This window comes from Anolis carolinensis, chromosome 2, assembly GCF_035594765.1.
Source record: "Anolis carolinensis isolate JA03-04 chromosome 2, rAnoCar3.1.pri, whole genome shotgun sequence".
NCBI lineage: Eukaryota > Metazoa > Chordata > Lepidosauria > Squamata > Dactyloidae > Anolis > Anolis carolinensis.
Window position 1 is genome coordinate 295389484 of NC_085842.1, and position 14094 is coordinate 295403577.

At 36.5% G+C, this 14094-nt stretch overlaps 1 protein-coding gene across 14 annotated transcripts in view; it reads left to right on the forward strand.

Moving 5' to 3' along the window:
• pde4d (phosphodiesterase 4D) overlaps positions 1 to 14094 on the forward strand; it is an 830388-nt gene that overhangs the window by 797103 nt on the left and 19191 nt on the right. Inside the window, exon 1 of one of the 14 annotated variants that reach the window (XM_008102879.3) lies at positions 9115 to 9979. The exons of the other annotated variants lie outside the window; for them this stretch is intronic. Coding sequence (XP_008101086.1) covers positions 9932 to 9979 — 48 coding nt within the window. The 5' untranslated portion in view covers positions 9115 to 9931. Of the gene's footprint in view, positions 1 to 9114; positions 9980 to 14094 lie in introns of those variants that run through there. 14 annotated transcript variants of the gene reach the window in all.

Below are 14094 nucleotides of genomic sequence, written 5' to 3' on the forward strand. Positions count from 1 at the left end.
TCTTTGGTGTTTGCTTGAATCTTTTCCTAACCTTACTGTAGAACAGATACTGCTTTTTATCTGTTCTAGGAGTTGCTTTTGAGACTGTTAGCATTCTCCTGTCAAGGTCTAACGTCACTCATTCCACACAGGCTACTTCTGTTTCTCTTCACTTGCTTCTACATATTGCCTCAGGACTAACATCATCAGCAACTCTTAAATCTTGACCCTAAATGCCCTGGCTTCAAGAAGCTGCTCCTCACATTTCTAGTTTTTGCTGTGTTTTTAACATGGTGACTTTCCCTATCTTTCCATTTTATTTAAGTTCATTTTGCTTCCTTTGATAAAAGTGCTTGCATAGGCCTGCACTGCTATCTTAGTTTTGTTTTGTCCAGTGGTATCTCTTCGTAATGGAGTGACGCATCTCTTCATTGATAAAAGTTACTCTTATGAAATTCAGCCCTAAAAGAGAGTGGATGAAACTTTAAAGTAAAATATGTGTCTTTTCCAAATATGAGAATACCATTTTAGAAATTACTCAGTCCTATACAATTGCCAGATTGTTGTATTTGGATGGGTAAAACTAAGTTTAATACAACACAATAATGTTCATTGGGCAATTTTAGCAAGATTCCCTATTTCCCAAATTAAAGCTAATTTATGGAGTTGATGAGAAGAAAAGATGGCTTATTTGTAGAAATAGCAGGATGCAAGAGTGTGTAGTTCAGAAACAAACAGTAGAGTCAGCTGTTGATGGGAACAGATTGGATTTTCAAATTTGATTTTTAAATGAATGGGGCAGGGCCCAGCTTTAACCTTTATATCCATAATATTTCTGATTGCATTTAGTCATTTTCTCTTTCAGAAATATATAGTTGCCATTTCATCTAATGATGAAAAGCATTCTTGCTGTAAAACCTATAGACTACCTCTGGTATTGCAGGATTCAGTCCTCACTGACTTAAGCAATAGTTTTAACATTATTTATTACATTTTGTACTCTACCTATCCTCCAAGTGGCGGCTATACAGAACAGTCTCCCATTGAACTCAAAGGAGCACATCTTCCAAGAATCTCCCAGCCAGACACCAAACAAATCGAGACCTGCTTAATTACACCAGTGGTGGATATATTCTGTGCCTCCAAGCCATATTTTGAGCAATATAAAAAGCTCCTTTGAAGCTCATTGTGTCTGTAACTTTTAAAAGAAAGCATGAACAATTATTTTAATCCAAAAGTTATCACTAAGATTATACTCAACCAAAGTTGCCCTCATCACATTATTTCAGGCAAGGTTATGTTATTGAATAATTCTTACATTAGTTTCTGACTAATCCATGCATTGGTTTCTGAATTTGTATTCTTCCACATTTTGGTTTGATATAAGCTAGTTTAAGATTCAGGTGGTTTGTGATATTTTAGTAAATGAAAAAAAATGTTACAACTTAACATTTAGATTCTGATTTTTTGAGCCTAAATAGCTTTAGCTTTTCTGTAGTAACCACAACCTTTGTTCTTAGCGTCTGACTTTATTGATATTAAATTAGAAGAGCAGAGAAACAGTTACAGGCAGAAAGCCAGAAAATGTTATTTCCATGATTATCATTTCAGAAAAGTACTATATAACAAATTATCCTAACATCTGTTAAATAGCTTGTGGAAACGGCATCATTTGCCTTCTTAAGCTTTACTAACACAGTTCTGGAAGTAGAAGACTTCCCCAAAAATAAAAAAATAACCTGATGAGTTGTAGCCCTCTTGTGGTATCATTTGGATTTTTATTCCTCCCTCTGGTGATATTGTGAAATCACTTTATAATGTGATTGTAATTTGCAGGATGGTATAATAAATGGAGGGCTGAGTGAAAATGCTAAGTTTTCTCATTTAATTCTGTACTGCTATTTTTATTTTTTGTTGTCATTACTTTAAAAATAATGTTTAAACTTGTATAGGTATAGTTTTGCATGTTTATTGCAATCCTCATTGACAATCCTTTAAAAAAATAACTCAAAAGGCTCAAAAGGTCTATCAAATACAGTCACACTTGCTTATTCCCGATAGTGTGTGTGTGAACACACTGAAACATGGACTTTGGTGCACTAATAAACAAACATTCAGGGTGCAACTACACTCTCAAATTAATCCAGCTTGACTCTACTTTAATTTCTTTGAGTCGATGCAATGGAAACTGGATTAGTCCTCCAGTGTAGATGTACTTGTAAAATTAGTTTAATTACATTTTATATGGTCAGAGGTCAACTTTTCTTCCATCTACAATGAGGTTCCAAATTACTCTTGGGAGAAAACAAGAGCTTTTAAAGAAAATGTCAAGGTCTGCATCCACTTCAACAAATATAAGAGTGCTAAGTACTCACATAGAGAAAATATTCTGATAACTAAGCAATAAGGCAAATTATTATTTATGCCATACCTATTTAGTCTAGAGGTTACATCTTTTTGCTGTTCTCAAGAAATAAAGTCATACATTAAGCCTAAGTATAAATAGATCCTGATAGCCCATTAGGCAAAGTCTCACTCAGACATGAAATGTAAGCTTGAAGTTAAGACATAATGTCTGAGATACTCAGACCTTATGGCAGGGGTCCCCAAACTTTTAAAGCAGAGGGCCGGTCCACAATCCTTCAGACTGTGGAGGGGCCGAATTATCATTTGGAAAAAAAAAACCCCAACAAATTCCTATGCACACTGCACGTGTCTTATTTGTAGTGCAAAACAACAACAACAATGAAAGAACAATACAATATTTAAAAATGAAAACAATTGTAACCAACATAAACCCATCAGGATTTCAATGGGAAGTGTGGGCCTGCTTCTGGCCAATGAGATAGTCAAGTTAATTAGGGTTGTTGTTGTTGTTGTGTGCCTTCACTTAGGCTCAACTTTGGGTGAGCCTAAGTCTAAAATTTATTATTAATTTACTGCATTTATTTACTACATTTGTATCACACCCTTCTCACCCCAAAGGGGACTCAGAGTGGCTTACAAATTATATATACATACAATATATTATATTATTAGCATAGCACAATATTAGCATTATATATTACTATATTGAACTATACCACTATACTGTAATATTATTAGTAATATTATATGTAATATAGAATATATAATCAATATTATTATATGGTATTATTATTAGTGTTATATTGTATTACATTATAATATTATTATCAATATGATATGTATATACAATATATTATATTATAAAACTGTGGGCGGGGGCCAGGTAAATGACCTCGGAGGGCCGCATCCGGCCCCCGGGCATTAGTTTGGGGACCCCTGCCTTATGGCTTCCCAGTTTCCATTCCTCTGCATGCAGAAGGAGCAGATTGAAGGCATCAAGTTCAGCTTCAAAATTAACCAAACTTCTCTGTTACATTTGAACTAGAGGTGGTTGGAAGAAGGTATTTTAGATTTTGAAGTTAGTTAAGAATGGTTGCTTGAGGACCATAGCTCTTGCTAGTAAGTGTGATAGCTAGCTAGGGACATTAATGGTTATGCAGTCTATCAAATTTCCTTTCATGAAGGTGGATCTATTTTCCCAACTGGGTAATATCTAAGAGTTCAGCAAAACAACACATTGACAATCGAAACCTATCTCTTGGTCATCCTTTATAAAACATAAACAACTGAAAAGTGTGTTAATATAAAAAGGATTTAGTGAAGTAAGCCCTTCCCTCTGTCTTTGGCTTCTGCAAATTGTTCTTTCTTTCCGTGAGTGGAGAGACATGACTATACCGTTTAATTTTCAGCAAGCAGCAAGAATTATGTCTTAATTGTAAGCAGTTCTGGCAGTTCCGTGGCTGTTTGCTGGGCAGTATGAAACGTAACATTTTAAATGCAGAAAACAACTCTTACTAAATGGTTGGCAGTGCAACAAGACTTTTCAAAAAATACTTTGAAGTATCATTGTGCATCACTAGAGGGCAGTAAGTACAAACAAAAGGCATTGGAAGTGTTCTGAAATCTTCATCCACAAAAGCAATTGAGGCTCAATCCTATATACAAGATGACTTTAAAAGTCAATCCCATTAAGCCTAATAGTGCTTAATTTTGAGTGACTTTGAATAGGTTGTGCTTTATTGTTAGTTTAATGGCTGCAGGTTAATATGTGTTGGGTCTTCTCTGCCCCATTCTTCCTATAAGAATTCTCACATGAGAGCAGAATGCCCTAAAACAGTGGTTCTCAACCTGGGGTCCCCAGATGTTTTTGGCCTTCAACTCCCAGAAATTCTAACAGCTGGTAAACTGGTTGGGATTTCTGGGAGTTGTAGGCCAAAAACATCTTGGGACCCTGGGTTGAGAACCACTGCCCTAAAACTTCTCTTTTTTTACAGAAACATTTTAATGTCATGATGTTCACTGATAAGCTTTTTTGAATAAGAATGTTCCATAAGCTTGTGTTCTAGGACAAACATTAGTTAGGGTTAGGACACAGGCCTCCCATGAAAGTGAATAAAATACCAGAGAGAACATATCTCTAGCATGGCTCCATGTTCAACTTCTAGTGGACCATGAAGTCATGCTGACTATAGAATTTCATCAGAGGTCCTAGAGATTCATAGAGAGGTGTTCTCTCTAGGAATCGCTAGGTTTTCAAGTGTGAATCTGTGATCAGTACTATAGAGTCACACTGTAGGATCTAGAGATATCTATAGAGAATATTTTAATCAAATCCACCAAAGTCAAACCTGCAAATGTGGAAGGCCAACTGTATTCCATTAGCTAAAAGGCAGCTACTTCAAGCAAAATAAAATCTTGGAAACACGTATTGCAAGCAGTGACCAACAGTAATTATTAAAAACCTAGTAGAGCTAGCTATATACATACATACACACACACTCACACACAAATCAATGCTATTCTGTATTTCACTTATTTGTAAAAAGTTCTCACCAGATGAAATTTCTTCTGTGAGCAAATTTCCGTGGGCAGAGGTGAAGATAGTTTGGCTCTTAACTGTTTAGATGTTTTCAAAGAGATTTCCAGCACATCAGATCATAACCAAGTAGAGATCAACAACATGTGTTTATAAAACTGGATTACATGGTCCTGAAATCTGACTTTGGTACAGGAGAAGTTGGTTCATGGAGGCTAGTTGTAATTTAGGATAAGTACATTGTGTCCACTATTATTGTTATTGTCATTGAAAGATCTCAAGATTTCTTAGAACATAGCTTGAAACCAGAGGCAGAAACTGAAAAGCAGCCAATTACTAAACATTTGTACTTAACTATTTTCAAAAATGTATGACATTTGTTCTGCAGAGCTGTCTTTTTCTTAGTAATGTGTGTGTTTAGGGCTGTTGTTATTATTGAGTTTTAAGTTTGTCAAAAATACTTTTGGCACCAGAATCACATATATGTCTACTGAGTGGTAAATCCCGCTCTTAGTCAACTGTGTATAGGGTAGGACTGTAGCATATGTGAATATGTAGTTCAGATAGTTTAATCAACAAAATATTTTACGTCTAAGACATAAACATAATGTGCACAAAATAAACAAAATGGACTGTTTCATTTGCAGGATTCCTTGCTTTGCAATATGAAACTCATTTATTCCGTTCTTAATAAAGTATCAGATTTCATGTGCCTTTTCATCAACCTTCCCTTTGCCTGTCATGTTTTGTCATTTCTATCAACTGGTTCATGTTGTTCATTAGAGAAGAAATGACCTTCTTGAGGCAAATAGTTGTTCAGGACTACAATTGCATTAATCCCAAACCACTAAGTAAATAGTTGGGACTTGTGGGAATTATGTCCCAAAACACCAAGTGGGTACCAGATTTCCTACTTAAGGGTATGAGGATAAGCATTAGTGAATTTCAATATATTATGAGAGTTGTACTCCTAATAAAAATAAACAATTTAGAATGTGCTTTCATTACAGTTTAATTTCCACTAAATCCATTCTGGCGCTCTCCTTCAAAGGATCCAGAATCTAACTCTTAAGCAGTTGAATTGCTTCAACTAGAACCAATAGAGCTTGTAAACGAAATCTTGAGATTTTTTTTAGGACTAAATGCTGCCTTATTTTTTAAAGACTCTTGTGTGCAGGATCTAGGTCAGAGTCACAGAAAAGCTTCTCTGAGAAGATTGAACTACCACCCTTGTCTGCATATTCTTGGGACTTGTTGAGTTGTCCCTCATTGTTTTATTCTTGGGACCCCCATTATGTGATCTAACTCTGTCTCACACTATTAGGGAAATAAATCTGCATGTGGAATGGATGTTTCTTGCTGTTGGAGTCACCAATATAAGAAGTACAGTACCATATTTCTTTGAGTTTAATGCACACCTTTTTGACTAAATTACATCTCCAAAATTGGCTTCCTCTTGCCTCAGGATTGGAGCTGGGGAAGCAGCTGCCTCCACCTCAGCCAAAGAGGAAGACGAAGAGGAGGAGAAGGCGGTCAATGGAGGGAGGCGAGTGGGTACCGGAGGGCGAGAGATTGGGCAGGCAGACAGGAACCACCATTGAGCACATTAAATCACCAGCAAATCCCTTTTTTTGGTTTCTGAGGTTTCAAAATTGGGGTGTGCATTACATTCAATGGTGTACTAGACTAGAGTAAATACAATATTTTTTAAAAATTCAGAAATAATTTGACTCTGTTCTTGAAATTATAGAGTCTTGATGTTTTGGCTTGCTTTTGTACATACACCTATCCAAAATTGAAGAGAATTTCCAGAGCAATGGCTTGCTGCCTATCTGACAATGTGGCATCTTTTTAAAAAATACAATATTAAGGGGTGGAAGAGAAGCTCTGGATTTATCATGCACCAGCCACATTAGTGCTGCGGTCAGTGTGTTATGTCACTTTGTCCTTTGGACCAAAATTAATAAAAGTTTTGATGTGCATGCATACAAATCGGACTTCGAATGCATGTTTTAGGAATGGAAGGAACAGTAACTCTGTGGAAAGGAATTGAAATGAAACCTTTTTGTACAATGGCCTGAAAGTGATTGTTTGTAGTATATACACCAACTCTGCTGTTTGTTTTCATTTGTGCTAAAGAACCTGCAGTACTCTTTTGTTTTACTATAACTATCTTTACTGGCTGTCTTAATCCTTAATTTTAATATTCAATGCTGGATTTCTAGGACAGCTTCATGTAAATGGAGTGTGTTTAGGGGAAACAGAAAAATATTTGGATCTGCAATGTGTTTGGAGCAGGATCAGGAGTTAAATTGATGATTTGTTTCCTGAGTGGAAAGATGGCTGGAGAGAAAGAGTATAAATGTGATGGTTAAAACAGATGACCACTTTTAAAACAGATAACAGTTTTATCTTGGTTTGACTCAAATATAAATCATCACATTACATCCTTTATTTACACAAAATTGATCAGAGATACAGGAATATAATAGTTCTAAATAAACCTGAGCTGGGGGCTATAATGTACTCCTACCTTTCTCTTCAATAGTAGTCCTCTGTGATTTGTCCTTATCTCAAAACACAAAAGAAACTGTAGGTTGTATACATGTTCCATTATGTAAAATAACCCCCCCCCCCCCCATTAAATGGTTTTGGTTATTTTAGTTCAAACAAAAGCTGAAACCAAGGTTAAACACTTCTTGAACAAGTCTTAATTTTCATCCTTCCAAGTAGTATAAATCAGTATTTCTCAGACTATCAAGAGGGAGTTGACACCAGAATTACATTTAGTGTGGTTACAGGTGTTTCTTTCATTCCTGGAAACTGACTAGGAATTGGAAGCCAATGCCTGGAGGATCAGCTCCAGTGATCACCATTTTCAGTAGCAATACTATAAACCATATCATGCTTGCTATTACTCAAGCCTGCAAATGATAGCTTCAAGCTGGTTTGCAATCCTGGTATGGCGAGCAAACTCAAAACATGGTTTCTTAGAGTATAACAAACCATGTTTTGCATTACATTTTGCATTTTAAAGAGAAAGTAACTGAATCAGCATATTAAGGGAGGGGGCAGTATGTGAGTCTAATGCTTACTTATATGTTGCCATACCACGCCTTGGTCTTACATGTGAACCACCTATAATTTATACAAGCTTCTGAGATAATTGTGAAACATATTTTGATATCCTTAGAATCATCATCCTCTTCTGAATACTAGGTGATGATATTTATGCTTCATGAACCTGCACATTTAAATCTTTTTTTAAAATAGTTCCCGCACTTTGTATAGGTGCAGGTTATGAATTGGACACTCCCAACTTAAACAGACATTTTTGGCTTAAATCTTACTTAATGGAAATGGTTTTAGGTGGGCTGCAGTCTTTCATTCCTAGTTTCTAGAATGTGGTTTGGTGGATAAAAGGGCAAGCTTGCCTTATATGCCAGATAATTGCTCTGTAGATACATCCAAAGTCCTTGGAGCAGTCTGAAGAAGTACAATACAAGCACCAAGTATTTGGTTCAAAATCAGTTCCATTTTCATACTTTTATGTCTCGTATATTGTGGACCACCGTAATAGTTTTCACAAAGAAAAATGGAATATTTGCTGTTAGACATTTGTTTCCGATGTTTTGACTCTGAAGACGTTCATATTGGATGAAGAAATTCTCTGTTTGACATTATAAATGAATGATGCTGAAGTTAATGCGTCATACATTTGAACAAGTGAGATCCAATCCTGTCGAAAATATCTAGCACAATAAAGGTGCTGGTCTTTTAAGGCGCCGCAAGATTCTCTGTCGTGTTTGCTGCAGCACACTAACATGGCAATCCCTTTGTAAATTGATTCTGTTCATTATGACGCAAAGAGGGAAAGCTGCAGTGCTACAGCAACCTTTTCATTGACTACAGATTCTTTGTTCATACTGCTCTTTGTATGAATACCTGGTGTATATGTATATACCTGATATGAAATAGTATATACCAATCGACACACATAGGTGTTCCTTTCCATTTCTGTTGACATGATACTATATGTTTTTCTGTCTGTTACTGAGCTGACCAAAGGCTGTGTATACCTATTATAATAATTTATTACTTATTTGTACTGAGACTTTCTAGAAATGTAGCTGAAGAGTTTCACTTAAGAATTTGCTGAAATTTTTGTAAGGTCTTTCATCTCACTGGGCTGGATAGATAGATAGATAGATAGATAGATAGATAGATAGATAGATAGATAGATAGATAGATATGAGATAGATAAATAGAAAACATGTTCTTTTTAAAAGCACTGAATGGCTCTAAACTAATGTCATTTAGCCTGAAGAGAATATCAACTTCTGTCTGAATGGATTCAGTGAGCTACTCTCACTGAGCTAGGAAATGCCACTGACACACAGAAAAAGTTAAGCTAATTAATCACGTCTTCATTGAAGTAATGCTGCAGGGGAGCCATTATTAAATAGCAGTTAGCACAAAAGAAGAGAACTACTCTGTTCCCAAGAGATTTTCCCATGCTGTCCAATCAGAAACTAGCACACACATGTCACAGCCTTCTCTTCTGCTTTTATAAATTTTTGGATGGAATGTGATTGGCTCGTATCAGAAGTTTATGGGAGGGATTACTTGGCACTGGTTGTAGCCCCCTTATGTGGTAGGCTGTTGATAGAACAAGTATTTTCCAGCAGCTGAGCATCTTGACATCCATAATTCATCACGTCGTGGTGTTCTGGAAATATGCAGATATCAGCCCGCTCTTTAGATTTCTTTCCCTCTCCTGCAGTATGTCTTTGCAACCAACTCCTTGAATTCTACAGCATTTTGGAATTTTGAGAATGGCTCCTACATAATCCGGAGACCCCCAGCAAGTGGAGAACCAATTTAGACGTTCTTTTGTGTACCTAATTGCAGGGACGCTGTAGATCAGCAGAACTAAGAAACGAAATTCAATGCAAAGAATCCAGCATCCTTTTTCCTCCCTGTATCTCAGTAAGAGCCAAAGGACTGAAAGATTCTATTTTAAATTGATAATACTACAGAAAATCAAAAATGCCCGAAGCAAACTATTTGCTATCAGTGTCTTGGGGCTACATCAAGGTAGGAATGTTGTGGGCTTTTTTCCCTTTTAAATTGTATTTATTTTTCATGGAGCCATTAATTATGAGCTAGTATAATTGCAGAGCCAGATGTCAGCATCATGCCAGTAATTTGCACTGATTTGTTATCTTGTGAACCAAGAGCTGTATTGGTATATTAAAATAAAGTTAATGTGTAACTAACTTGAGTTAGAAGATATGCTGCTTATTTTGTTGTTAAATGTTCCTATGGTAAAGTTAGTAGCTCTTTGGAGAAGTTCAAGCTTGGACTGTATTACTGTAGTTATTTGAGAAAGGAGAGCTTAGTTAAAGGATATGCAAGGATACTGACTTAAAGAAGCATGCAATATGTATGATTTCAGCATGTATGATTTTAGTTCATACGTTTGTTTTTAATAAAAAAATATGTTTTCCTCTGTGTGATGCACAGCTAATATAGATTAAAGCCTTATCAAAAAATAATGTGTGGCTGTAAATGGTCATCTACCCAAGTGGTAGTGTGCTTTATAATGCAAATTTGGCAAAAATCAAAATTGATTTATAAGGCTTTTGTAAAATAAAATTAGATTAGTGCCTCTCTGGTTGTACTGAATGGTATATGCTGAAGCGTCCAGCGCTTAGTAAGCCTGGAGCACAACTCTGTTTCTACTCCCGCCCCTTACTCTTGGCCAGTTATTAATTATACATCTGTTTATTTGAATCATCTGCCTCCCTATATATATGTAGTGTATTAAATAATACTTAATCAAGCTATATAAGTATTCAGAATAATTACTTTGATCATCTTATGTTGGTCTATTTGCATCCAGATGGTTCAATATAATTGTCTTCAATGACAAAATAAACAATTCTGTGTGTTTAATATTGTCTTTAAATTGATAAAAATTGATTGGAAATAAGCAATTTATGTTGTCAACCATTTAAGTGTCAAAGATGCCACAATGACTCAGTAGGTTTTAAAGAATTTCTATCAACTCTCCTTTAAGAACCAATTTTCTCATATGCCTGCTTGATTTCATCACCCCCAAAGTAACTCTTGCTTTGATCTGGTTCAGTTACTAAGGGAACTTTGTTTCCAGGCTAGTTTAGGGAATAGATCTTTGTTGATAGTACTTTTACCAAAGCATATTTCCACTTAGCCAAGTAAAAGCTATTTATTTATTTATTTATTTATTATTTCCCACGTTCCTCTCTTAAATGAGACTCAAGGCAATGGTCAATATCCCTGTATCAATGGGGTTCATCCAGCATGCAGAAAGAGTCTAGTATGCATTGCTTTTGTGTGTAGTTCTTACATGCCAAAGGATGTTCAGCAATCTGCACATATTAGCAACATGACATAACCCCCCTGCACAGAGGGTTAGCAACATGAGATAATTCTAAGAAGTGGTAGGAAGAGATATTATGCTGTCAAATGCTAATGTAGATTAGACAGGAACATTATTCTCTGAAGGTCAATAGAGGCTTTGGACAAATTTGGTATCTTAGACAGGCCACTGAAATGGGAAATGCATATGTTTGGTTTTCTGAGCTGCTTAGAGGTGCAAAGTCAACAGAAGCATGGCTTTACAAATGTCAACAACAGGCGAAGGGCCACAGTTTCGTTTCAAGTATAGGAAATTATTGGGAATGGCAGCCAACAAGTAGGATGCTGTGTAAGAGAATCATTTATTTAGAGCATTGTGTTTCTATACATATTACTAATGAGGTTTTAGCATGTGTAATAAGAGCTTTGACAAATTAGATATAAAAAAAATGCTCTCAGTAGTGTACAAGCATATTAACATGCTAGTTTCATGACTGTTGTGAAGGGGAGTGGGTCCTTTTTGTATCAACCATCAATTTACCTATTGTTAGTCTCACATTCAGAAAAACAAAGTATTTACATCAGAACAGATGAATCTCTTTATAAATTCACATTTAAAATACTCTCCCCTGCAAGATCTGCTCCTGAAATAACTATTTTTCAAGGCTGCAAACTCTCATTTCTAAATTGATTAGACATCTGTTTTTTCTAGAACACATAATATTAAAAATAACACTTCAAAACCTATCTCTTACTTAAAGATCTATGTTTTTAAAATCCAAAGAAAACATCACAGACTGTATTGCAGTATTAATCCAAATTTTATTGCTAGTGTATTCCTTCCCTACATGCATTTTTAAATGGTTGGCTAAAACACTACACAGCTACAAGTCTACGGACAATTAGGAAGTTTGTGCACCTCAAGTTGTTAATGGAGCAAACAAGGTGTCATTTGGGTTAGCGTCACCCAGTGCAGGGAATGACCAGGAGCTCACATAGTCCCAGACTCTGCCATGGGGAGCCTATCGCTCCTCTCCCCCCCCCCCCCAGCAGCAGCCCCACCATGAATCAGCCAGGTGCTATGGTGCAAACAGGAAGAAAGGCCCATTGTCCACTCTTGCCACCTCAAGAAGTGTGGGAAGTACAGACTGGACTGCATGACTCCGTCAGAGCAAGGGAGTGTGCCCTCTCTGGGCATGCTAGTCATTTTGGTGTCACACCCTCTGATGAAGTCACCCAATGCATTCTGTACTTCCCACACACCCCTAGAAATGCCACTGTGAAGGAGATCCCACGTTTTTATAGTACTTCTGAAGCAGATGAAAATAACAGAGAACTATGCTGGATCATACTAAAAGCCTACTTATTATATTAATTGAAGTATCTTACTTTTTTCCCAGTATGGGACCCAAAGCAACCCAGCTTTTGGTTCTCACAGTGACCAACCAGATGCAATATGAAGCTCAAAAGCAAAAGGAGAACAGTAGCACTCAAGTCATCCATCTTGCTAACTTTTCCCAGCTATTGGTATTCAGAGGCATGCAGCATCTAAAGCTGAAGGTGATATATCACTGTCATGACTGGTGGCCGTTCGTAGTCTTATCCTTCATGAAACAGACTTATCCTCCATTTAACTGTGCAATCCTATTTGAGAGCAAGGCAGGATGTTAAATGAATAAATAAGCAAACAAACAATTCTGTTCTTTGCATATTTACTTTTAAATCTCAGAAAGACTGGTTTCAGATTAAAGTATGCACAGGATTGTGTTCATGTATACTTAATGTTTTGTTGATCATGCTGTTAGTACTCCTTGAATAATGGGGTTGGTATGAGCGTACCCTATCTAGGTCATTTTCTGTCTTCTTTCTCAATTTCTATTGTTTATTTATGGCACCCTTCCCCTGCATCTTATGATTCAGTGGAGCCAAGCATATGGCTCTCACACCATTCCCATTCTTTTTACATCTTTGTCAGTATTAAACAGGGCTTTTGCTGTGCACATTCAAGTCATTTCCAACTTATGTAGACCTTAAGGAATAAGATTTTCTTGGCAAGATAGGTCCAGTGGTGGTTAGTCATCATTTCCTACTAAAGCTAAAAGAGCATAATTTATCAAGTGAATTTCTATACTAGGGTATTTAGATCCTGGTCTCCCAGAGTCCTAATCGAATAATCAAACCACTGCTCCATACTGGCTCTCCAACAAGGCCATACTGGGATGGAACTGAGAGAAATGGGCAAGGATTGAGAGAGAAAGAACAGACATGAATGTGCAAATAGGGATATGTTTAGTTCAGCAGATGTACCTTTAAATGCAGATCATATTATATCTATCCCCTGTCCTTTTTCCTTGTGTGGAGAGTGGCAGTTCCACCATGAGACAAGCAGATCATGGTAGAAAGATGTCAGACATGAGGTTATAGAGATGTCATAGAGATGCTTTACCTTAGAATCATAGAGTTGGAAGAGACCACATTGGCCCCTGCCATGATTATATGGAACAGAATCACATCAATAACAATTGTCTTCTAGTGTCAAGAGTAATTCTTGCAAAGACTAGCATTAGCAAGAGAGATTCAGAACAACCTTCTTCTCAACCAAAGGCTAGTTTGAAGATTTGAGATCTTCTGCTGCCCAAACAAAAAAAAAAAAACTGGTATCCAGGTCACTAGAGTAGTGATGCTTGATCAAGTTTTTTGACTTATATAACAGCCTCAGAAGAACTTGTACTGTAGCAAGTTGGGAGTGTCTTTGTAAAACTCTGGCATAAATTCTCCATGTTGTCATAGTATTGATTTTGTAATACTTG